General features: G+C 39.7%; 1 protein-coding gene across 1 annotated transcript in view; it reads left to right on the top strand.

The window, feature by feature from the left end:
• AMMECR1 (AMMECR nuclear protein 1) overlaps positions 1–23,560 on the top strand; it is a 69,105-nt gene that overhangs the window by 34,101 nt on the left and 11,444 nt on the right. Inside the window, exon 3 of the mRNA XM_069868070.1 lies at positions 22,325–22,439. Coding sequence (XP_069724171.1) covers positions 22,325–22,439 — 115 coding nt within the window. The remainder of the gene's footprint in view (positions 1–22,324; positions 22,440–23,560) is intronic.

Consider the following 23,560-nt stretch of genomic DNA (forward strand, 5'->3'; position numbering starts at 1 on the left):
TCTCTGACAAGAACATTGATCCTTTCTTCCCGTCCTGCACAGTGAAGTTACCCCTCCAACTGCAAGGCTACAGTACAGCAAACTTATTTAAGGGCTAAAATAAAAAAATAGTGCACAACTGATCGCATTAATATTGATGTTGGCTTTATATACTAACAGCTGGAGGCAAGTATGGTGCAGACAGGGCAGCTTCCTTCTTGTGTTTAGTTGAGGTTACTACTCTGTTTAATTTCTATTTCTTTTTATTAATCATAGACTTGTTCACTCTTCACTGTAATCAGTTCCTGCAGCTCAGCACAAGCTTCCCAACACCTTTATCATCATCAGTGTTGCTGTGAGCGTAGACAATCATAGCCATTGTTCCAGGGCAAACTATATCTGACTGCAATTTTTGAACTGCAGGGCTGGGGAGATTTTGTATGGTCTTGACATTTCTGTTGTGACCTTCACTGTTCACAGAAGTCATAGTCTGAATTAATTCTTGCAAATAGCATTTCATGTATTATTTCAGAGTACATTGTTACTTCTGTGTTGCCCACTGATAATACTTTGCTTTCTGTCTTATTTTTGTGGCTTTGATTTATGGTAGACCACTGCTGAATGTCAGCTTTTTTTATCCTATTACTACTCTGTATCTGGTGGCCACTAATGAAAAATGCCTGAAAATTGATGAATTGAGATGAAGCTTACACGATGACTTTCAAAATCAAACTGTGCAGAAAGCAACATGTACTCTGAGCTCACCAGTGCTATGCTATTCTCCTATGTTTAACATCGTCTTTAAAGCCAGGAGGCATCACGATGCTTTCTTTTCATTTGTACCTTTCCATGAAAAGCAGGTGTTTGCTAGTTCCCTCTGAGTTTTCAGGGTCATCTTGAGGCAGATGGCACAGGTTTTGTCCCTACTAAAGGATGACTAGTGACAGATGGAAGATCTCAAGGTAAGAACAGGTCTTTAGGGAGATCTGTGGTGACATGGTTCTGTTTCCATCCAAGTGGACAGCCAGCCAGCGTGTCCCACCAGGCATGTGAGAACCAGGGGCAGTAGCCATCCTGAATGTGTAACTCCAATCTTCCTCTTACCCCTTGTGATCCCAGTTAGTTGTTAAGTTTTTAGTAGATATTCAACTCACAAAATACTCTTAAGCTTTAATAAAAAGTATCATATGCTGTCAAAGCCTTTCGAGTCGATAAGACTGTAAGCAGACAGGGCTCTTTGGACAGTCACAGCACGTCTTTCACTGACACCTGAGTGACAAGGTGTTTATATAGAGTCTGCAGTTAGGAGTGATTTCGTGGCATCCTGTGTTCCTGGGCAGGTAGGCAAGTAGGGTGCTGACAACTGACAACACTGTACTGAGTGGATTTCCTCCAGCCTGGGTGGGGTCTCTCTGGCCCTAAGGGGAAGGTTCAAGGATGCCAATGATGTTGCAGGACTGTTTCTTTGCTGACTTGTACCGTGAGTGGTTGAGGGTGTTGCCATGACAGGGACGTCTTCCAGTGATCAGTACAAGGCAGATCTGTTCATCGTGCAGAGAGAGTGGTTTAAGTGATTCTCATTGCTTTGGAGCAATCTACAGTCACTAAAACTCCTTAGCAAAAGAAGTGTCTGAGCCAAAGCCAAGTTTGCAAGGGATTTGGGAATTCATAACCACTATAACCTTGCAGTGTTATTGCTCTGAAGAGAGGAGGGAGTTGCTGTTGCAAAGAAGGTGGGAATGGACACAAGGAGAAAACAGGCTGTATCAAAGCAATAAATTAATGTAAACCAATTCTTACTAGACTTACTTTTAAAACATATTCTATCATGACTCAAGTAGAGTGCAAGGGCTAAAGATACAGCATCTTTAAGGCTTTTTATTGTGTGGTTGCAGGGTTTGAGACCTGCCTCAGTTGCAAAAATAGAGGTGCTTCTGTACTATTTGGTGGGTTTGTTCTTCTGTAGATTTTAAGTCTGCTATGCGTGTCTGCTGGCCTGTGCTGCACCTGGTTTACCTTGGCATACAAATCATTTGCAAAGGTAGCTGTCATTTTCACTTTGCTAACAGGCTTAAATGAGTTCTTGGTTTTAGTCTTCCACAGTTGTTGTATCTGGGCCACGTGGCGTTTGTCTCCCCCTGAACACAGTGCAATGCAAGTGGATGCATGGAGCTCTATCGCAAATGAGTGCATTTCAATTAAAATCAGTAATGACGGTCAGAAGTATCGAAGGTCATTTCTGTCAAGCACAGTTAGACATCGTATTTGTTAGAAAATGCAGCCTTTAGGTTGCTCAAATTGGTGAAGAAAAGCAATGGAATTGTTCTAGCTTATAACAGAGGTGGGATGTATAGCGGTGTAATCTCTTGTTGGACTGATGCAGTCACATCAAATTAGATAAGCTTTTAGCATCTGAGCCTTTCTGTAAGTTGTTAGGAAAACCTTTTTTGAGAAGGCAAGTTAATCTTAAATGCAATGGAAGCCTGGTCAAGTGTTGGGAATTTTTAATTATTATAATTTTATTTTTGGTTTGCCATGTAGTTTATTTTCTCCTGTTCATCTTTTGAAGTCACAACTTTACATATGAGATGTGCTGATTTTTCATTGGTGTTTTGGACATTTAATTACAGTCTTAGTAAAGATAAGGTACATTGTGTTAATGTTAATTTTCTCATATAGTCTCTATAGAACTTGCAGCTGACTTAATAGAAGTAAGTCTTAAACTCAAAGCCAGAACTGGGGCTAAGTGTATTAAGTAGTAAACTTTGCTTTACAAAGTAGCAGATAATTATATATGTGTATATTTATGGTGGTGTTGACCTCCATAGGTGTTTATTAATAATCTTAGAACCCCCTTTCTGTTTTCCAGAATGTTTCTGGTAAAATATAAAATTTGGGTATTAGCACTTAAAAATTTAAGTGACAACTGATTGCCTTTAATGAAACTGAAACAAAATTATTTTAACATAATAGATATTTTGAAGAGACTCATGTTTTTTGCCTGCTATGTCATCTGTGTAGATATGATACTTTACTGAAACTTGGACCTCTTCATATTTGTAAATTTCATCCAAGCCAAAAAGAAAGCCAAGCCCTGTTGTTGAACTATTGTAGACATGAATTTTATAAATAACACCACTTTAATTTGGGTAAATACTCAGGTCTGTCATAGTGGAATATAACTGTTTATATAGACTGACGTAAACCCACAATGCCAGAAACTCTAAATGAAGTATACAAATTTGAATTTATTGAGCCAGGCTTGGTTACTCTGCGAGTCAATTCGGTAAGTAGGTCTGTAATGATTTTGTGCACACAGTGCCAGGTCATTATTTCAGGGAACTGTTGCTTAACAGAACTATCTACTGCCTTTTCTCAAAGGGCAAAGCTAAATACCAGACTGGCTCTAGAAGTGGAAAAAACCCCAAACTTTTGCTTTAATGATGAGTTAAATGCCTCTCCTTCTTTCATTATGAAATGAAAATAAAATAACGTTGGTTAGGAGGGAGAGGGAGCATGCCCTAGGGAATATATTTCTTGCACATTGTGTGTTGGGGATGTAGTAATTCTGCCTTAATGTTGACTTTATTTTCTACATTTACAAAATAACAACAAAAAAAGGATACCAGCTTTGTAATTGTTGGTCTGTTTTTCCTGAGATAAACCTTGTCAGACCTTGGACCTAGTGGTAGGTGATATTGTGTTTCCTTAGCAACACTTTCTGAGAGAAAGCGAAGGAAAGCAGTACAAATGGAAGGGCAGTCCTTGGATTATTATCTCTATAAAAGGAGGAAACCATAATGATGCCCTGCCAAAGCTTTTTAAGTAGATGCAGGGTTATCAAATATTGATAACCATTTTACTGTTTTGCTGGGAAAACTGAGTTATAGAATACGAATCCTTTGGCACAGGGGAATACATTACTGCGTATGATGGGATAAACTCACTTTGAACTGACTGTTTAGGAAGGTAACTGGAGAGCTACAGAAAACTGAATTTTAGAATTCAAAATGACAAAATGGCTATGTGTGTATAAAGTGGACCCATAAAGTTTAGAGGGGGGTTTGCTGAGATGTCATGGGTCTTAAGGTCTCAGCTGGAGAATTTGTTGTAACTAAGGAAACTATCCAGTATTAAAATACTTATTTCATCATCTTATTTAAAAGAAAAAAAACCCACATGCATTACAAGTTGAGAGTTTCAAAAATTCACTTCTCAAAAAATGCATGCTCTGAAAAAGCCACAATCCAGCAAAATAACATGCATTAGTTGGTACAATTTGTTGTATTTTGATTAAATCACACATTTCTGAAATTTGATTGAATGCGAATGAGTAACTGGTGATATCCAGGAGTTGCTCAGACTTTCCAGATGGGTTTCAGGGAGGAGCTGTGTCATTTGTGACTCTGGTCTTTCCCACGATGGCCTTGTATTTCGTGTTCTTCCCACACAGTCTCCCTGTGTTACGCTAAGAAAAAGGTGCACACCCTATAACTTTGAAGATGGGGTTCTAGTTGAGTTGAAACACCAGTTTGGTTGAAAGTCAGATTTGTGTTTGTCTTGGAATATTGCTTTGTATTTGGTAGGGAGGGTGGAGTGAGGGGAACTGGCCACCCTGGTTTTCCTAGCAAAGCTCTGCGTTGCCATTACTCTTTATTTTTCCATTACTATAGAATCATAGAATGGTTTGGGTTGGAAGGGACCTTAAAGCCCATCCAGTTCCAACCCCCTGCCACGGGCAGGGACAACTTCCACTGGATCAGGTTGCTCCAAGCCCCATCCAACCTGGCCTTGAACACCTCCAGGGGTGGGGCAGCCACAACTTCTCTTGGCAACTGTTCCAGTGCCTGACAGCCCTCGCAGTAAAAACAATTTCTTCCTTAAATCTAGTCTTCCCTCTTTCAGCTTAAAACAGTTTCCCTTTGTCCTGTCCCTCCACACCCTGATAAAGAGCCCCTCACCAGCTTTTCTGTGGGCAAACTATCCATATTAGTTTGCTGAAGAATACAATATAGGACTGGGGGCTTGCACAGCAGAAAGAGGCAGAGATGAAATGCATCTCGGAGCACTTGTGCTTTAAAGAAAGGTTTTGTGTATTTGGAAACTCTGCTAGGACAGAACGGAAGAAGATGGCATAGAAGTTACCTGCTTCTGGGCAAGTTTCTCCCTCTGGCTGTTCTCAGCTTAGGAGATGTTTGTTCTTACTATAGAGTAAGGGACATTTCCCACACCTTTATTGCTAAGGTGGGGGGCGTGGGTGGTGGAGAAAATGCCCCACTGAACATGCTGGCCAATGCTTAGAGGTGCTAAATATGAGCAGGATGTTAACATAGTTTGTCCCTCACTTCCTCAGATGCTGGAAATTGAGGTGCAGCAGTGGTGTACTGCAAACTGTGCCCAGTAAAATTAAAGGCTTTGTTTGCCTCAAGGAGCTAATTTTTGGTGAAATCTGCTGTTTTAATACAATTTATCAGGGAATTAATCGAGGTCAAAGGAAAAAGAATTGTCTCGGATTCTTATAAGCTGTTAATCTTTCAACTCTGTAGCTTTGTGTGGGAGGCACTGTAGGGAAGGAGTCTCAATTAAAGTTTTCAGTCTGTCAGTGCCTCCTCCATTTAGGTGTTTTCTGATGTTTCCATTTAGACTGTAAAAAGAAGAAATAGCAGGAACTGGGCCTGGGGGACCAGGCTCCAAAAGTCTCTCATTCACTGTAATACAAAGGCTTTGAAATGGTATTTACCATTTTCCATAGGCAAGAGTCATAAGAATTAAAGTGCTCTTGTAAACTGCAGCAGAATTTTCGGGTGTATTAACGTAGTACCAACAGGTACCTGTTTCTGAAAACTATTCCTGTTGACTTGAGAAAGAGAGGAGTTGTGTCCTTTACAGAGCTGTGCAGTTGAAAGGGTAGAAAAGTTCTTGAAAAAATAAACTGTTATCCACCTCTGGTGGGACACAAGCAGGTGTTTAAAATGCTGAAGAACATCTGAGGACATCTGAGCCTGCACACATGTCAGATTCTGAGAAACTGAAGCGGTCTCACAGAGGGGAGACAGGGAAAGCTGACCCATCTTGAATTTCATAATTCACAAATAGCTGAAGTTTTATGCATTGTGCAGGGGAATATAGATTTACTTGAAAATAAGTTGGGTCTTTTTCCTAACGTGATTTCTAAATCTAATATTAGGGACAAAAGCACTTAGGTTTGTGTCATCCCTTTGAATTGCTGATGCACTTTTCAAATTCTTCTGTTTTCAAGTGTACTCCATAGAAGTGTGTGGAGTGATGTATGTGCTTCACACAAGTGTATGTCGGTGATAGCTTTTACTTTAGAAACAGGAATTGAACATTCTTCGATTTCTTAGTTATGTAAATGACAGCGTATTGATACAATTTACAAATCATCTAATGCTGTGAAAGTGTGTAAATAAGCAGTTCTTACAAGTACTTGATGTAGATCCAAGTAATATTTCTAACCTCACATATTCCTGCTTTGATGTGAATTTTCAAAACTTTTAATTAAAAGTTCTCTAAATATAGTTGTAATTAACACACAGAGAATAGCTGGTTCACCGCAGTGGAGAAAGCTCTTTTTGGCCATCAATACCCGTTTCAGTAGGATAACACTGAAATCTTAAAGCAAGGGTATTGGGGGATGAGAATACTGACGGGGAACCTGTGTTTTAAATATAAGATGCAGGTTACAGATTCTGTTAGCTCACATGCTGAAATTTAGGTTGCTGTTCCAGTGCGTTAATCTTTTTTTTTACCGTAGTGCAGCTAAGTTGTAATAACGGGCGAATAGCCAGGCAAGCAGTCTCTCTGGCTAGAGAAGTATAATATATAAATAACTCCCACAAGAACTTGGGGCACTTGTACAGATGTTCAGGAGTGCTCTGATGAACCTGGACTCAGCTCTTGGGAACTTCCCCATCTGTCACAAGATGCCATCCCAGCTCCATTGGAAACGACCTTTGTGATAATGGCAATTCCTACAGATTATGTGAGTCAGTATCTGAGCTCAGGTATATCAGACTTTCACCAGCAAGGAAATGTGGCTTTGTTGAAATGAATAATGTTACGCCTTTCTGTTTTTACTGAATTTTTCAGATGAGTGACCTTTATTTAATTTGGGTTTTGTTTGATTTGACAAGGGAAAAGGAAAGCTCTTGGTTTTCTGAACAGTAGAATTTTTTGATACTTTGTAGTTCAAGTAATTGAAATGACTTAACGCTTCTATAATACCACAAACTGAAATAGGTCCCAAGCTACCTGTAACATGCAATTAATTTGCCACTTTAGATACCAGCCTAATTGCCAGTAACGCTTTCGGTGGTTTATTCATAAACAAAAGTCAGATTAGAAATACATTCACACTGGTGCATTCAGGCAATATTTCTCAGTTTAGAAGACATTGCCTTTTTTCTATGAGAAAACTTGCTAAAGTGAATGATTTTGGACAAAAGTATTTTTTCCTACATAATAAAAAGTTTAAGTAAGTCTTGTTTTTCAAATATTGGCTTACATCTCATTTATCCGAAGTGTCAATGTAAAGCCAAAAACGTTTAGAGCAAGACTACATTCTGGCTCACCCCTGTGAAGGTTTTGAATAAAAAAAGAGATAAGAATGGCTGCATTTAAAGAGTTCTCTGTGTGTACGTGTATTTTTAACATATGTGTTCTCATGAAAGACAACTAAAAGAGCTGCTTCTAGGCCAGTTACTTCTAGATGCTACTGTTAGAAGCCCTGCACATAGCATGTTGGGCTTGCCATGAAGAAAAAGTGCTTGTTATATATATGAACACAAAGAAGGGAAAGAGGAAATTTAGTTTTAAAATAACTGCAAGGTTACTGCAACCTCAGTCCTCTTACAGGGCGTCACTGCTTTTCACTAGAATTATTTTTACATGTTCTGTCAAGAAATTGATGCTGGGTTTGCTCCTGTTCCCAGAAGCTTCTACACTATTTGCAAACTGGTTAGACGGCCCTTTCTCATCTGTGCTGAGGATGCATTCTGCAGTTTGCTCACTTAGCTACAGAGAGGCTTTTCTTCCTTTGACCTAGACTGCTAATCCCTGGTTGCAAAGAGCAGCAGCTGGGCTTTGTCTGTGGAGGGCTTGGCACTGCAGGCAGCCTCATTCATTAGAGCAACCCCCTCTTTGTGTTACCAAAAGGGTAACTTTCTGTTTTCCTGCTCTGAAAAGATCCTCAGGTTTGTGGAAATCTACAATACATGATTTTTATTTTTTTTCCACTTCCCCCTCCCTCAAAAAAGGCAAATTTCCAACAGCTGTTACATATGGTTTCACAATACTGTTTGACTAAAGCATTTCTAGCATTCCAGAGGTGAAACATTTTTAGTTGCTTTTCAGAAAGGTGGTGAAACCTTTTTCTGTTTAAATAGTGAACAATAGATGTGTTGGTTTGTAGCTTTAATGGATATAATTACAAATAAACACGTTTCTGCATTGAATCCTCATTTAATAATCAGGCTTCAGTTGCTCTTGGTCTCATTCCCTTAGTTAAGCATATATAGCAGTGTAAGAAGTTAATGGTAGTGAGAAGCTAAGTTAACGGAAGAACAGGACAGAGTCATTGAGTCATTTGCTGATTTAGGCTTTACTGCAGTGAATGGTAAAACTGCTACCTTCAGAGGGAGAGGAATTTGGCCTGTAGTTTCTCTAAGAAGAAACTATGTAAAACATGTAATTAGTGAGCACAAATGTCACATTTTGGTTAATCTCATAGTCAAACATTTGTGTTTATAGTTTGATCTATGATCTATGCTGTACCTGAGCAGAACTTTCAAATGTATGTAGTGCTCTTGAGTTAAATGCATTCCTTGAATACTTAACTTTGGTTTTGAGGCTACAGACAGATGCAGCCTAGCCTGAACCTTTTGACAGCATTTTTATTATTGGAGCTGTTTTTATTTGCTACTCAAAACCTGTTTTAGAGGGGAAACCTATACAGAGCGACAGCTGGCAGACTTGGAACTGTGTATGGGTTAGTTGAGCTTGCCAAGGTTCTGTTGCTTGGGCATCTTGACCTTGGATACAGGGCTTTGTGGATGCCCCATCCAGTCGCTTCTGTAAGCTGATTAAGCTGCAGGTGGCACTGAATGTGCCACCCCACGTAGACAGAATTGTGACAGAAAATCAGAAGGAATAAAGAGGTGAAATGCTGACCTGTTGTCATGAAAGCGAGCGGCAGAGCTGGTGGCATACAAATTACTTGTGTGTGGAAGATCATCAAGAGAAGGAAATACAGTTGGAAACTTTGCTTCCTGCATGGAGTGTGTTTATATACGTAAAACATGCCCTATTCTGTAATTGGTGATTTATAGAGGTATGAAACAGTCATAGTTTTATCTGTTAATGAGATTCAGGTCTGAAGTGAAAACCTACATACGCGCACAGCCTTGTTTGTTGCGTCGATTAAGGAATTCAAGTCCTGAAGCAGAAATTCTTACGTCTGCATTCTAGGATGGCTTTGTGATAGTAGGAGTAAGTGTCTGGAAATCAAACTGGTTTCTTTAGTGCCTACAAATTCTCATGAAAGGAGGAGTATCTATTTCTTTCCCTGTGGCCTTCAAAGGATTAATCTTGTGCATGTTGTTTTTACTATATTTATATAAACACTGGGAATTAGTGAGGTGCCAGGAGCTCACGTACCAACCTTTGCCCTGGCAGCACTCAGGTTTGCGTCTCCTTGCAGAGGTGCTGCCAGTATGTGTAGGAGATTGCACTTTGATAAAATCCAGCTGGTTTAAACAGCATCCAAGTTGAGTTGTGATACTGATGCAACAGGTATCTTGGGAAACAAAACAGGATGTTATTCAGTGCCCTGTATTAGCAGTGGTTATATTCCAGTCTAAGACAGTATGGACCCCGGGTTATTCTCAATTTACACCACTTGTTCAAAAATTTCAAGCCTGGATTCTGGCAGCTTTCATTTCATTTATCAGGCTATATTCATCAATATCTTCATATTTCAGGATGCTTATATATTTCTATAAAACATAATACAACACCTCAATTAAGTGAATCTGTTTTTCCTTCTCAGTTCAATTACTGCATGTTCCACCATGTCTTTTCCTTTTCTTCTTTTTAACCTGATTATATATATATTTAACTTGTCCCTGATTTTTGTTTAAATGTCCTGACCATAAGACATAGTTTCTGTATTTGTAATAAACACTACCAAAACTGAGCTTAATTGTAAATTTCCATCCCCAGCATTTACTGTCTTGGTTGGTTTTAAAGTGAATCATATTGACAATTAATAAAAGTTCAACTAAGCCATGTTTTTATATAGAAATCTATTTCTGGTGACAAAATTAATCTTGAGAAAGCAAAACATGTCTTTGTTGCAGACTTTCAATATTAAAATAAAATAAACCCTTTTTACAAGCTGCAGGAAACCAAAATGAAAATGTTCAAATTACATTCATGCATTTATATATCAGTGCATTGCTTGAGACATTTAGGATCATATTTTTCCATATGTCCTTAAGATGAGGCTTTTTAAAGTTCAGAAAGAATTAAAAATATTTCATGCTAACTTGGTTTTTTTTAAGATTATTAATTGAATGTATCTTTAGAGGGGAGTGGCGTTTTGTGACTTGATTAAATGAGGGTTGAATTTGGCAATAAAGTGGCCTTAGAGTTTTTTGCCTCAACTTCAGTATCTGTTTTGGGGTGAAGTGGTGATTTTATGTCAATATTGAGGGAGTTGTTGGACGTGAAAAGAATTCTAGAGGCTTCTTTTTGTGCTTTTAGGGGTCTGAGTGGTTCGCGTTGCTCAAGCTGTACGGTTCTAAATGTAATTGATCAGTTCATTTTTGTTAATTATCTAAATTTTGCCATCTGCTGGAGAGCCTTTTAGTGACGTTATAATTCAGTCCAGTTGGAGCTTAATTAGAGCTTTCTGCCTAGTCTGTTATGTGTTCACCAAACAAAAACCTACACAGCTAGCCCTGGTCAGTTCTGTTATTCAGTGTTTAAATGAGCACCTGGAGTGGCTGTGCTGAGCTTGCTGTGTTGTGTTGCGAGGTTGGATTAAGTGCTGTGGATTTGCTTTTTATGTATGGAACCAGGCATTTCCATGGCAGTTGACACCTTTCGGCTTCCTGAATGTTTTCCTCTGTGTGACATACAAATTATCACACCTTTCTGAATTCCATTCTCCTCGTTTCTCCCAGGACTATGATGGATGCAGAGAGGGCGGAGGGGCAACACAAGACAAGGCAGAAAAGAAGCTGCCACCTACCAAGAAACCGCTGCACAAAGCTGCTTTGCCTTATAGTTCCCTGTATGTGGAAAATACTGTTCAGGGTCCATGCTGAGCAATTCAGAGTGCAGACAACTGTTCTGCACACGTATTTTGAACTGACTTTGTGTGGAGTATGGGGTGTATGGAACATAACAGTTACAGCTTTTGGTTGCAGCTGGGCAAATGCACAGTAATTGCACATTTTGTGTTGTAATTTGCTATAAGCTGTGCCTCTCACTGACTTGTTATGTGAAAACTTTGGATTCTGCATACCTTGAAGGCACACCTCTCAACTATTACTGAAGCCTTGCTACATCTTAAAGGTTAATTGAAGGGGGGTTGGGTTTTTTCAGTGTAATAGGACATATTGTATAGTAATGCAAACTGAACCTTCCGTGCTGTGCAGAATTAAAACAGTGTGAGAAAATTGTAGGGTCTTTAACTTGTTTGCTCACTCTTTCTCCAGATTCAAGGAGAAAAACAAGTCCTTCAGAACCACAAAACCGATATAGTATAAGATTTCTGACTTCAGGAGACAGTAAGGAAGTTGAAGCCATAGAAATTTGTCTTCTGTTAATGTTATCAAGACACTACAGTATTACTTCGTGGTTTGTTTTGGGTTTTTTAGTTCTAACTACGTTATATTTTCTGATGGGAGCAGACTGCAGTAGCGGCAGCCTTTGTTATCATATTTTTACACCTGAAGGCCATAATAACACATACACAAAATTGTCTCCATATGTCTCCATACAAGCCTTCATTTTTTTTCCTTGATAGATTCTAACAGTAAGAAAGAAAAATGAATTTTGGGCACTGTGTCCATAGAGCATAACATCCTTGTGGCATAATGATGAACTGGGTTTATTTGGAGGAATCCAGACTGCAGTGGAATATTTCTCTGGGTAATTGTCACAGCAGTAGAAAAGACATCTATATTTTTTCTTCTAAAAAGTTCTGTTTAAATTTATGGAAGCCTTAACTTTTACAGCTTCCATGGTTATGAGCTTTCTTGTGAGAGATTTTGTGACGGTGAGTTACGTGAGGAGTTTGATCATTTTGGTCAGGTATATCCACAGGAGTGAGAGACCCAACTGAAGAACCAGCAGTAGTTAAACCTCCAGGAGTTTCAGACAGTTGTCGATGTGCAGGTGCACAGTGAGCAGGGACACCTCCAACTGGGCCAGGTTGTTGCAAGCTCCATCCAACCTGGACTTGAAACCCTTTAGGGATGGGGCAGCCACCACTGCTCTGGGCAACCTGGGCCAGGGCCTTCCCACCCTCACAGGAAGACATTTCGTCCTAAGACCTGATCTAAATCTCCCCTCTTTCAGCTTGAAACCATTCCCCCTTGTCCCGTCACTGCACTCCCCAGTGAAGAGCCCCTCCCCAGCTTTCCTGTAGGCAAACTAAACATTCAGCTTAAAGTACTTCAGGAGTGCTCCAAACAGTACTTGAATTACTTCTTTTTATTTTTTCCCTTTCATGTATTTGAGTAATATTTAAGTTGAAAGACATATTTAAGTAAATGTTAAGATTTTCCAGTTCAGTGAAGTGTTGACAGCGATCTTTCATTTACAGCCATAAATGCATGCTATTTTTAATTCAGATTTTGTTAACGTTACCTGTGTTGCAGTCTCTGTTTTCAACGTTCTTCTTGAAAGTAGCCCCATTATGAGGGGATTGTTAAGGTTTTGCTGGCTTCTGTCATCACCAGCAACAGCCACTTTTGGTTTTGTTCCAGACAATGAACCATTCTGACATGTTGGTGAAGGGTTTAGTGGGGAAGCCACATGAGGAGCATCTAAAGTCACTTGGAGATTGGAGGAGTCAGCGGGGAGACTTCATCATGCTTTACAGCCTCCGTACAAGGGGAGGAGGAGCAGGCGCTGAGCTCTTCTCTGGCAACCAATGACAGGACCTGAGGGAACAGCAGGGAGATGTGCCAGGGGAGGGTTAGGGAAAGGTTCTTCACCTCAGAGAGTGGTAGGGCACTGGAACAGCTCCCCATGGAAGTGCCAAGCCTGACAGTATTCCAGAAGCATTTGGTCAATGCTCTCAGACCCACAGTGTTTGTTGGGATTGTCCTGTGCAGGGGCAGGAGCTGGACTTGATGATTCTTGTGGGTCCTTTCTAACTAGGGACATTCTGTGATTCTGTGACACTAACATTAACACACGCCACAGCTGGACTTCTCTGTCCCAGCATATCGAAGTGACAGCATCCCACACAGAAAGATGCGAATGACCCCTGCCTGGTTCCACAAGAAGCTGCATGACCTTGTCATTTCTTTTTTTTTTTTTTTTTGCATGTCTTGGATTTAGATGAATAATGTTACCATCCAAGAAGCGTAGGCGTCTCAACTTTAGCAAACTCCCTGAAGATGAAGTTTTTAGATCTTTTAACTTATGAATTCACAAAAAGCTTTGAAGTGTAGTGGTTCTTGTCCCTGTTGTCACTGTATCTGGCTGGGAGAGGAGCTTAGGAAGCCACTGAAGTGAGCACATAATGGTTCCTCTCTGTTTGGTAGGTGGTTGCTCTTTTGCCCAGAGGTTCTTTTTGTCCTTGTCATTCAGCAATTTGAAACTGGCAATAAAAACTCAGTGTATTGGTTTGTCCTTCAGTAATATTGTGAACAAACCTAAGCGTTCTCCTAGGAAAAGGTTTGAAACAGAACACTGTAAACTTTCTGTTACCTGTTTCTGGGTCTACTCCTAATAGATGTTATGTATTTTTTTAATCAATATAGTATGTTATAACATTACCTTACACTATAGCATTCTATCATATTATTATATTTTATTTATAAAATATAATACTACAGCATTGTTATTCCATCTATAAGAAGTCTGACAATATTTAATCCTGTGTAGTTTAGGGGAAAAAAAAGGGAGTTTAATGACTCTTCGTAAGTTCAAACCCACCAGATGTTTTTGCTGGCTTATTGTGCTATGTCCTTGCTGATATTAAATGGTTTACAATTTTCATACTAGAGAGTTAAGGCATTTTGAAGGACATGTAGGCATCTATGCCTACCTACAATAAAGAAGGCTTAATTATCTTATCTGGACAGTGAATCATAGAATGGTTTGGGTTGGGAGGGACCTTAAAGCCCATCCAATTACAACCCCTGTGCCGTGGGCAGGGACACCTCCCACTAGGTCAGACTGCCCAAGACCACATCCAACCTGGCCTTGAACACCTCCAGGGATGGGGCAGCCACAGCTTCCCTGGGCAACCTGGGCCAGAGCTGCACCACTCTAAGAGGAAAACATATCTTCCTAAGATCTCATCTAAATCTCCGGTCTTTCAGCTTAAAACCATTTATCCCTTGCCCTGTCCCTACACTCCCTGCTAAAGAGCCCTTCCTCAGCTTTTCTGGAGCCCCCTTTCAGTACTGAAAAGCTGCTCTAATGTCTCCCTGGAGCCTGAACAATCCCACCTCTCTCAGTCTGTCCTCATGTGGGAGGTGCTCCAGCTCTCAGATCTTCTCTGGACTACTTTAATAGACCCGTGTCCTTCCTGTGTTCAGGGCTCCAGAACTGGACATGGGGCTCCAGGCAGGGTCTCGGAAGAGCCAGGCAGAGGGGCACAATCCGCTCCCTTGTCCTGCTGCTTCCACTGCTTTGGATGCAGCCCAGGACACGGTTGGCTTTCTGGGCTGCGAGCGCACGTCTCTGGCTCATGTTGAGTTTCTCATCCACTGGCATGCCCAAGTCCATTTCTTCAGGGCTCCTGAATGGAGGTTGCCTCTTCTGATGAGCCCTTCAAAATGCGTAATTTATAAAGGTACTAAATTGTCTTTTAGAGGTGTGGTGTTCTTTTCAAAGCTAAAATGACAATCTAAAACAGAATATCAGAATATTCCATCTTCCTATGAAACTGCATGTCTCAATCCAGACAGAGACTGGGAGAAGCTTTCTGGCATACTTCAGCTTTGTGGTGTTTATAAAAAGAAAAAAAAAAACACGATTGAAGAGCCAAAATGCCAGACCAATGCTCTGTTTCTCCCACCTGAAGCACTACTGCCATTACTTGCTGAACTGACTGAGAACTAAACAGGCTGAGAACTAAAGAGGAGTGTTTCTTTGCCAAATGTCGACAAATGTGTATTTCTCTTTTTTACCTCATGACTGCCACTTAGCAACATAATGTACAGGAAGTATAAGTGTTGTTCTTTGCCTTTCTGTCTCCCAAATGTTAGGGAGGGTTCAGGAAAAACACATCATTCACAGTTGGTTTGTTTCCTGGAAATTTTTCCAGTCTGACCGACAAAAAAAAAAAAAAAAGAAAAAGAAAATAAAAAAAACAATGTAACTATATAAATGAATTCTTTTTCCTTGCATTGAAGTGATTTGATGGTGCATGTAAGTCACTCCTTGAAAGAAATCGCCATTTAAGTTGGAAAAACTCTGCTGGTCATAAATAAAAGTTGTTAGAAGGCTGTCATGTGGGTTGTTAGGTTGTCTTGTCTCTCACAGTGGAAAGCAGGAGAATTTTATTCATAATAATGTCACTTTTTGAAGAAGAACATGCTCTGCCAGCCTGATTTATGATGGCAGGTTTCCATCAGGACAATACTGGTGATCTACTTATGTTCCTTGATTTCCTCCCATTGAAATTACTGAATGAAAAAGTAAAAACCTTAACCAACTTCACCAACCAATAACAATAAATGCTGACATACCTTTTCCCGAAACCCTGGCACCAAGTTGTGGGCTCTCTTGTTGAGGTCATCTCTTTACTGTTACTGAAAATGCAGTGAGTTTGCCATTTGTTAGTTCCAGGATATTTTGAATTAACTGGAGAATGATATCTGGACTCTTCGGACTCATTTTATTGACACAGGGCCATATCTTTGTTTTTAAGGTAGTTCTGCTGAGCACAATTCACTCAGCAGAGGAATCCAGGCGCTTGGCTTTTCCTTGCTGAGCTGACTGAGAAGGGGTTCTTGGAACAGGTACTGGTTAGGTGCTTTACCTGCCAGCTGGGAGTAGTGCCTCATGTACTGTTTCTCAGAAGAGGGCAGTAGTCTGTAATGTGAGATCCTTAACGTGTTTTTCATAACTCTACTGATAACATTTGAAGTATTGTTTAGATGCTAAAAAAAAAATATGTTTTGGTTTAGCTGTGTTTGCTGTTGGAAACTGATTGAGAAAACTGACTGTAGCAGAGTGAACTGAAAAAGTAATGGGAATTTTTTTGTTGTTGTTTAAATTGGATTAATTTCATTACATTTATCAGTGCTATTTTGATTAATCCTCTGGGAGCTATGTTTCTGCGTGGTAGGCTGAACAGATTGTGAAAGAGGCTGTCACAAAAAGTAGTTTTTTAGGAGTCGGGGATCTTGGATTCTGTTCTTCCTTCTGTCAGTGACTCACTGCAAGCCTCCTAAATTGCATGAGTCACTTAATGTCTCTGCCTCATTTACACTTCCTACAAAAGCAAATATTATATTGTGCCCAGCGTTTGACTGTTTCCTTTGCATTTCTTTCCCTCATATCAAGTTTAAGTCCCCAAAGTAATTGGGGAACATACAAAATAGTATCTAATTTTACGTAAACTTTTTATCTAGTTTGGGTCTTTTGATGCAGCTGTTCCCAAAGAAGACAGTTAGTGAGAAACTTAATTGTTAATAATTGTCATTAAATAACAAAAAAACCCCATTAAGCATGTAATTAATATCTTCATTCATCTACACCTAAATCCTCTTTGCTACTTTTGATGCTTATATGCTATTAGACATTTTTAAGGATCCCTTACATTCCATCACAAAGATTTTCAGGCACTTCTAAACGGAGTAAAGTAGCTCTGTTGCTATTTCTTATTTCCCCAGTTTCTGCCCCACTATTTGTCCTGCACAATTTCGTTTTCTTTAAATATATTCAATGTTTTTAAAGTGTTTGCAAGCTTTTATATATCCCATATAGAAGGAGAAATGGAACATGGAAAATGAAATTATTGAAAAACATTTCTGGACAGCTTATAGCCAAATAACCTTCACTCAAGGAGAGGCCAAGATTTGCATAGTGGGGCTCAGCTGAAGAAAAACTGATAGTTGGGTAATACTTTGTTTTGTTCTTGACTGGCGATTACTTGATCTTAGTAGGGCACCCCAGACTGCATAAATAAAGTATATTTAACTAGAAAGGCTGTGCATGTGTGCACATGCATTTTGTGTCTAAAAATAGCTTTCTTGGAACAGGATTCAATTTTGACTTCGCCTGCTTCACATTTAACATGGAACAGAACTCCGTGTGGAAAAACTAATGTCCTTTTATTGGCCAGCTAGAATTGCCCTTGCTTGGCACTGTTTCTTTTCAACTCTTGCCTATGATGTACTTCCATTTAGTCAGCAGCAATATATGTAAATTAGTTCTGGGCATTAAGGAATGAAGAACAGATGGCTTAGGAAATGCTTTTTAGATTAGGTTTTTTTTTTCTTTAAAAGTGGTTTTGAACTTTGCCTAATTCTTCCACCTTACTTTCCTAATTATTTCCACTTACCCTTCCTTAATTCGAAGTTTAATAGAAAAATTAGTGAGTTGATATTTTTTTAAATCTGATATCTAATATCCCTGATGTTGTTCCATATGAATCCATTTGTCTTTCTAATGGAATAATCAGCAGAAGAATCTGGCATTGAATAAGGTTGTAAAATCATGTTCTAATGCTACAAAAATAACTTTTCTATCAAATAAACAGAACAAAGTCTCCTCTGCTAATCAAGAATGATGACACACAATTATACAGTGACTTTTCATTCTGAACAGCTCAGTAGTGAGCTTTTGAGGAAAATACGCACTCATTGTCTGTCTTTTATGCTTGCTTGGAACTGGTTAACCAATAGGCACGCTGACATGGTAAGTGAGGCAACAGTTGGGACTGACAGACATCCGTCTTTGTAGAGTCTATGAAGCATCTAAGTGCAGAACCGCTGCCTCTGGAAACTGTTTTTCTTTCTTCCCAGAACAGGAACAACAAAAGTAACAGCTCATGAAAGCTTTTTAATCCGTGGTAAGCGTTGAGATCTGCTGACATTCCTGAGGGTGATGCTGGTCCCTTAATCATAGGGGGCTTAGGTTTTGCACAGTTTGGACAGCCGCCTGCAAGACACTCACTGGTTGCATCCCCTTGTGGTACCGACATCATCAAACGGGCAGTAGGTGGTGATTTATTCACTGTCTGCAGAGATAAAATTTAGGCTTGAGGAAAACAGCTGAATTTTGAAGGGAAGTGTCTCTAATGACCTGTCTCCTGCTAACCAATCATTAAAAACACAAACATGAGAACAGTTAATCTGTGAAGAGATGACATGGAGATGGTCTGCTTATAGGCTTTCAAAAGCTATCTGGAACTGACTAGAGGTTCAACCATGGTAGTAAAAAATGAATGATTGAGATGGTGACTGATACTCTAGCTGTACTATATAGCAGTTAAAAGGTAAGCATTTCTTAGTTTTAAGGTGTTGCATGATGCACTGAGACCAAACTCACTGGGACAGTGTTATATAGTTTTAAGCCAGGTCCTCTAAAATTGGCACCTGATATAATTGCTGTACTGGTTAATTTCATACATTGTGCATAAGCAGAGAGACTATTTTGTGTGTAGCTAACCAGCGTAAACAAATGCTTTCTTGTTGGCATCTCTCTTCAATATTCTTTTGTCCCAGTTTCTGATTGATTGTCAACACCAGTTTATCCAGGTAAAATTTGGGCTTACTTATGTAACAACAGAGACAAAGCTGTTTTAAAAGATGAAAACAAAATGTAATTTGGGGTTCAGAGGTGGGGAAGGGCAGACTTGAACAGCATGAATATTCTGTATTGACAAGTCACAATGATGTCAGACGTTACTGAGATTTCTCATCTTGAGCTGCCAGATCCCTCACTTCAGCAGTGTGAGTGCTAATCCAGGGTACATGCCCAGAGGTGTGGAGTCCTAGAGGTGGCAAGGAGTGCGTTTTCAGCAGGCTGGACAGAAAACATAGCACCAAGCAGTTCTGAAGGAGCTAGGTAGAGGCGAAGTGGCACTATTGTGATAAATAGTATTTTAGTTGCCATGAGGTATTTGTATGAAAGCAAGGTATTAGTGCTAGTGTCATCTTGCTGAATACAGAGATGGCCAGCTAAGCTTGCTGATAGGTGTGCAGTGCTCACTGCATGGCTTGCTTTACCCAAAACTGAACTATTTTGCTGTATGTGTCTGAGGCTTCTGTGCCTTTGTGTGCCTTTGTGCTTCCACTGTGCTCACGTGAAGGTTTCATATCGCAGCTTTTTATCAGCAGTCAAATTTGTCCCGATTCACCCATCTTGGTACAGATCATCATCTCAGCCTTTTGAGTGGGCTCACCGAGACGTGGCTTACGCCTGTAGTGCAGTGTATGATATTTGTTCCTGTACAACGTAAAGTATCTTAAATGAAGGATGGTTTCTCATCTGCTGGTGCATCATCTACTAGCGCAGCAGGTCGTCAAGCGAGTGGGGGTTTACTTTTGACTTTAACCACTGACATTATTGGGATCAAGCTTACAGCCGTCGCAAGCAACAGTTGTCTCAAACTTGAAAATCACACCTGCATTCTGGTAGCTTTAGAAAGAGGAATTGAAAGTCAGATAAAGTATCAAATAATATTTTTTTGTAGATTGTAAGTTCTTACGGGAAATGTATTGTGTGGTAAGGTTGCTGCATAAACAGGGTTAAACCAGTACTTGCAGTGTCCACGCACGTGGTTATCTCCTAAGGTAATAGAGTTTGTTCTTTGTTAGTGAAATGCGTGTCTCTCTGGGTGCTTTTCAGTAGTGTATTCAAATGGATTGGTTATATGATAGAGGTAGAGCATACCTCAGGGAAATGTGAAATGTGCATATAAGCAAATTTGTCATAGCAATGGATTTTACAAGGACTGGGGATTCTGAACATAATTTTTTAGTTTTTAGTAAAAGATGAGGCAAAATATTCAAAGTATATATGCATGAGCTTATTAAATAAAATCATGTAGAGGTACCATCACTGGCTCAAAATAGCTAAGCTGTGAGGAACATGATTCCTGGAGAGCATTCCAGGAAGGTACCCTTGATATTTAGCATTTTCTCTTATTCATTCATTTTGCTAACTCCTGTTACTTACTACTAGGCTAGGTGGACTTCTGTTTTGAGCTGTCCTTGTGTCCAGACTATCCTCCTTTTAAATATATTACTCTTTTCTCCCTGTGTAGAGGGATATGAAGGCTGTTCCTGTTTTCTTATGTTGCTATTGTGCTGTGGCTTTATGAGTTGATCTCTAATGTTGCTCTGAAACCCTGGGCAGCAGAGAGTGGTAACTATGCCTGGTTTCCAGCAGTTACAAAGCTAGGTTTGCAGATCCCATCAACAAAATCTTGGAAAACACCATCTTTTGATAATCCTTCAGTGAAAGTAATTGGTTAAATATCATAGGCATAATGCTTTAAATCTCCTTGGTGTTCCCAGTTCTTCACAGGTCTATGTAGGCCTGTCTGTCCTACATAAATGCCAGAATATTTATCTTGGTCCATTACTTACTGCCCCAACATCTTGCCTCTTATCTGTGGCATCTTTACCTGAGGTTGCCTGGAATTAATCCTCAGTAATGGGTAGCATAGGCTCACTGTTGCTTAATTACATCATGAATTTGATTTCATAATGAAAATCTAAATTTTTTACCTATTTTTTAATTTAAAAATACCAAAGCGAATTTCAGTACTGTGTTGCTTTTGTAATTGTGGCATATCTGGGAAGAAAATCCTACCTTGCCCCCTAAAAAATAAGGGTTCTATTTTATCTCTTCAGCATACAGTATTAATTCATGTTGGGAAGCACTTTCTGGTTATACATATGATGATCCCTCTAGCTGAATTTCATGGTTTTTGCTTACGTGCCCTTTTTTGGTCTGCTTTAATAAAGTTATTCTACTTCTTATATAAAATGGTGGTACCTGGTGCAGAAACTTGAGCCGTATTCTAAACACCACAGCCGTGGCTGTAATTATATCAGCTAATGGCAACGCTGGCTGCATGCCAAGTAAAACGAGTAAGAATTGCTTAATTGGAAGATGAAATAATGAGACGTGTGGAGAACTTGATAGTATTTTAGCAAGTCTCTTAATCTGTAATTCTCTTTACTCCTCACAAAGCTCAGTCAGCAGATCACTGTATTTGTTGGAGATGAGCATGTTTGTGTTAGACAACTAGAGAATAAAAAGTTATGAGATGCCATACTCGCTTTAACTTTCCCTTTTCCAGTTTAACAGGTTCTTAACCACGCTTGTGCAAGCAGGTTTTTACAGCTGTTCTTACTTGTGGTCCTGCTTACTGTCTGTTCACCACTTTGTGTTTCAAAGCGTGCTGGAATGCGCAGACAGCTCCTCTTTGTGTTGAATTTTACCCCATTAGGTGTGTATTTGTCTACAGAATGGAGTATGTTAGCCTGAGGATTAGCTTAGCTGTTGGCAAGCTTGCCTGCAACTAATCATTACCTCTGCTTTGAATATCTTCAAGCCCTGTAGGTTTACAGTTCTTTAGAGCCCTTGGATGTTTAACTGTTTCATATTCACCTCTGCTAGTAAGCGTGAATATTACTCTTCTTTGGAGAATATTCTGCTTGTTTGGATTTCTTTTTCACTGAACCATGAAGTTCTACAGTTTGTGTTACGTGTTTGATTATCGCAGACTACAGAATTTCCCCCTCTTACATTATGTTGTATAGTTTAATTCTTTCTGAAGGGGATTTACTAAACTGCAGCTAGAAGAGCTATTGCTTTTGTCAGTTTTTCCAGAAACTCTCTGCATCTTCATTACTAAGACTATCCCAGTCTTAGTCCCAGTCAGCTTGGGGGTAATGAGCACCACCTGGCTGGCCGGCCACAAACTGAAACAAGTATCGAAGGGAAGAGTTGGGAACCTTGGTCAGTGTGTTACACTGGCAAGTGGATTATCAAACCGGTCATCTTTTCATCAGGATCTTTTTTGCCCTTTATACTCTTCAGTTGATTCATTAGATCCTTGAACTTTAAAAAAAAAAAAAAATCCTTTGAAATTGTGTTTTGTCTTCAACAGTGCCCTTAAAGATAGTCGTTTCCCCCCAATGACGAGGGATGAGCTGCCACGGCTTTTCTGCTCAGTGTCTCTACTCACTAACTTTGAAGATGTATGTGACTACATGGACTGGGAGGTAAGGATGTCAGATATCTTTCAAGAAACTTACTTTGAAACCATGAACATCTGTAGCAGAAGTCACACCATTTAAATTCTCTGCATGTGTTTAGTGTAGTTGTCACTGTTTTGCCCTCTCTATACATTGTTTTGTGCATAGATTCAACAGGTCCATTTGGTAGAACTGTCATCACCTTAAAGGTCTGAGCCATAAAAATGGAATAAACTTTTCTTGTCCACTTATGCATTTGAAGTAAGAGTGGTCTGCAGAGCTGTATTTATGTCTAAGACTCCGATATCCGAGTGATGGTGTCCTGAGACTTCTTCTGCAGCATAGCTAACTGCTGAGACATGGTAGATCCATATTTCCATTCTCCTTGAGCTCATCTTTTTGACCAGCCATTCTTCCAAGTCTCTTCTTTCCCTGTACATATTGGAATTCTTGCCTCAGGGTGCCTCTAGTTTTGCTGTTGATTCTTAATGCAGATACGCTTGCATCTCCTATTGCACTGGAAAGGGTGTACAGTTAGCAGCAACCCAAAAGAAGACAGGTAGGAGGGTTTGAATAGATTGCTGTGAAGTATCATAATAAATAACTAGAATTGACCACCAGCTCTTCCTTACAATGCCTTGTAAGAGATCTTTGCCCTGAAGTTGCTGTTTATCAGTAGAGTAAAATCTGCAGAATTGTACAGGCTTGCTGTGTTGATAGAAAAGGCCTTTCGCCTGTGTGCACTGGTTTAAATATTAGCTTAAATGGTTGTAGCCAACAATGTTGACTGAAAGGTGGCTTTTCATTGTTGACAAAGTTAGTACAGTTTAGAGTTGTGGAAATTCCTTCCTTCCTGCAAGGGCAGCAGCACCAGCGACTCTTGCAGCTTATATTCCTTAGAACAAAGAAGAAAGAATCTTCATCTCAATAATTTCTTCTCTTTGGATGATACTCAGTGATTCCACGTATGTAAATAAGTGATTCATTAAAAAAAGAATGCTTGTCATGAGGCAGAGACTCTCTCCCAGGTAATCTTTTGCCTCCTATTGTTAAATCAGAACATAATGTTTAAGCCCTACTAAAGGTGATTGGAAAGAATCCAGCATACTTGCTATAATGTGAGGCTAAAAAGCTGTAGAATTCAGCTA

The sequence above is a fragment of the Phaenicophaeus curvirostris genome, chromosome 13 (assembly GCF_032191515.1).
Source record: "Phaenicophaeus curvirostris isolate KB17595 chromosome 13, BPBGC_Pcur_1.0, whole genome shotgun sequence".
NCBI lineage: Eukaryota > Metazoa > Chordata > Aves > Cuculiformes > Cuculidae > Phaenicophaeus > Phaenicophaeus curvirostris.